Source organism: Octopus bimaculoides, chromosome 1 (genome assembly GCF_001194135.2).
Source record: "Octopus bimaculoides isolate UCB-OBI-ISO-001 chromosome 1, ASM119413v2, whole genome shotgun sequence".
Taxonomy (NCBI): domain Eukaryota; kingdom Metazoa; phylum Mollusca; class Cephalopoda; order Octopoda; family Octopodidae; genus Octopus; species Octopus bimaculoides.
In genome coordinates this window covers 97919051-97922408 of record NC_068981.1, presented here as the reverse complement: position 1 = coordinate 97922408, position 3358 = coordinate 97919051, and the positions used below count along the sequence as shown (strand labels likewise).

Below are 3358 nucleotides of genomic sequence, written 5' to 3'. Positions count from 1 at the left end.
TATATATATATATATATATATACAGGCATGCATGTATGAGTATGTGTTTGCATGTGACTGCTCTGTGTGTGTGTGTAAGTGATTGAAAAATGTAAGAAAGTGTGAATTAGCAATGGAGACTGTATGCATGGCTCATAAGTGCATACATATGAACATGGACATAGAGGTACGTGCATATATATATACACATACAACTCTATAGCTTCTTCCCGTATTAAGCCGTGGTTTCATAAATTAGGTAGAGGATGACACGAAGTGTGACAATTGGATACGGAAGACGAACACTTTGGAATCTCAGCTGGCATCTTGCTGCAGAGCCACTCCTTTGGGACAAGATTTTATCAAATAATCATGGACGACAGCCAAGATAGGTAGCAGCAGAAATTAATTTTAAATTAGGAGAAGTGTCTTTGATATTGAGATAAGAGAAACCAAAGATATATGAAGAATTCATTATCGAGTCCAAACTAGGTTTTAGAAACAACCAGTAATGTGAAATGTTTGAGTGGAGGCCTCAAGAGAGAGGAGAGAAGAGAGAGAGAAGGAGTGAATGCTACCCACCCACCCAGTTTCTCTGTCACTGCAAGTGTGATAAATTCAAGGTAAGAAAGTTAAATCTGTAAGAAATGGAACGTTTGGGAAACAAAAATGTGCTAAAATGTACATTGGAATAAACTTCAATATCAGTGTTTTTATTTACTAATTATGTGATCGTGATCAATATAAAGTTATTTGGAGAGAGAGAGAAAGAGATACAGAGTATAAAGTTATCTGCTGACACACAAACAGATCATAGTTATTTGTCTATATATTCTCATATACCCAAACATGCAATATATCTTATACACAATGATAAAGTTAACTGCATGTGTAAACAGATACACAGACAGACGGACACATACTTCGTTGTTTTGTCACATAATGTGTAAGATGTTGTGTGCAGATACATAGCATATCAGTTATTGTGGATTGATATGGCATAGTATATTAGTATATGACACTATGTAAATACGATACCTGTGTTGACATATCATACAGTATATAACATGTTACATAATATGTAAGATATTGTGTGCTGGTATAAAATATTATATGTCAGGTAATATATGTTGATATATCACAACGTATGGAAGATATTGCATGTTGATATGACATATAGTAAGGTACTGAGAACTGATATGACATACTGTACATAAAATTTTGTGTATTGATATATTATACAGTATAGGTAGAGGTGTAGCTGCATGGTTGGTAAGAAGTTTGTTTCTCAACCACATGCTTCCAGCAGGTTCAGTCCCATTGTGTGGTACCTCGGTCAAGTCTCTTCTACTATAGCTGCAACCCAACCAAAGCTCTGTAAGTGGATTTGGTAGACAGAAACTGAAAGAATCTCATCATGTGTGTGTGTGTGTGTGTTCATATTTTGTTTGTGTCATGTTGTCTTGATACAGCGTGATAGATGTAAATGAGTGTCACTGTCATACAAGCAGTGACATTCATTTCCAATATTTTGTGAGAACCTGTCTGGCCATGGGGAAATATTACCTGGTTTGGAAACAGGTGAAGATTAACAACAGGAAGAGCCACAAGAAACTCCATATAACTCATACAAGCATGGAAAAATGGACATTAAAATGATGATGATGATGATGATATGTAGGTTGTGTGTTGATACAACATAGCACATAAGATAAGGTACCAGATGTTGACATATAGTACATCAGGTGCGATATGTTGATATGATATATAAACTGCACATAATTGCTTGATATATAGTATACAAGGTGCTGTGTGTTGATACATTATAATTAATATAAAGTATATAACGACCCCATCGGTCATGAATGACTATGGAATTACACCTAGAAAGTTCCCCTCTGAAGCACAAGTCTGGGCAAGGTTGTTTATGAAAGATCAGCAGTCACCCATGCATACCAGCCTCCCCTCTCCTTGCCACTGATGTTTTCCAAGGGAAAGGCAAAGGCTGATACAGCTTGGCACTAGTCATGTTGCAACTCATTTCTACAACTGAGTGAACTGGAGCAACGTGAAATAAAGTGTCTTGCTCAAGAACATAACACAAATCCTGGTCTGGGAATCAAACTCATAACCTCATGATTGTGAACCCGATGCTCTAACTACTGAGCACTTTTTTATAAAGTACATAAGGTACTTTTTTTTATAAAGTATATAATGTACTATAACATATGTTGAATAATCATAGCAAGCAGAGTACAGTGTGTGTGTGCTGATGTATAGGAATCTGTGTGGGTTTTCCTCGGAGATACAATGAACAAGCAATAGCAGACAACATGTCAATGCTGACACAACAGAAAACATCCCCCCAGTCACTGCCACCTCTGCGAGAGAGAGAGAGAGGGAGAGAGAGAGAGAGAGAGAGATCCAACTAACTGAAGAAAAGTCTTACCTTTAGGTCTGAAACTCCATCATTATTTAGTGCTGAGATCATAAAAACATTGCTGAAATTAGGCCAGCCTTTTTTGTCTTTCACTTTCGACCTAATATTTTGCATTCTCTTATGATAGTCCTGCCATGATTCAACTTCAACTTTATCTTCTATGTCTACAGAACTTTTTACTGAAAACTCGCTCACTAAATCCCTATCAAGAGGGGTCTGAGTTTTAGTTTGAGTTTGATAGTGGTCAGGAATATTTGATTTCTTCAGTTTCAGGCCATGTTTCTGGAAGATTTCTTTCTGTATCTTTTCATTAACTTTCATATTCTTTCGAATGAAATCAGCTTTTTTATTATCAACGGTTCCTTCTGTTAGAATTCTAGTAATTTCCAACAACTGATTCCTCTTATCCAATTTGTCAATCTGAAATATTTCAAAGAATTTAGAATACAGTAATAAGCCACAAATATTGAGAGAAGAGACAGTTGATGAACTTGTACCACCTCCACCCCAGTATCTGACTGGAACAAAACTAAATACTACAAGGCAGTTTTTCCATTGCTCTACAGATTCTGCTCCTACACTGTTGTAAATGATGAACTCTCTCATTGGAGATGGTGTATGAGTGTTCAGCTATTGCTGAACGACCTGCACAAATGATTTGTTTATAGTGATCAAATGTATGTGTTGTACTTTAGATCACTCTCTCCATCAAATCGATGTTGCTCGAACAGGTGCATGGTGTACTACACACCAGGTGTTGAAGTGAATGTAGAACAATGTGAGATGAAGTATTTTGCTTAAGGACGCAATGCATCATCCAGACTAGGAACTAAAACCACAATCTTGTGATTGTGAATGCCACACTCTAACCACTATGCCATGCATCCTCACTATAATAATAATAATAATAATAATAGTAATAATAATAATAATAATAAT

General features: G+C 36.2%; 1 protein-coding gene across 1 annotated transcript in view; it reads right to left on the bottom strand.

The window, feature by feature from the left end:
* LOC106871545 (GTPase Era, mitochondrial) overlaps nt 1-3358 on the bottom strand; it is a 141974-nt gene that overhangs the window by 6972 nt on the left and 131644 nt on the right. The window contains exon 8 of the mRNA XM_052968513.1: nt 2429-2839. Within this exon, the coding sequence (XP_052824473.1) occupies nt 2429-2839 (411 nt within the window). The remainder of the gene's footprint in view (nt 1-2428; nt 2840-3358) is intronic.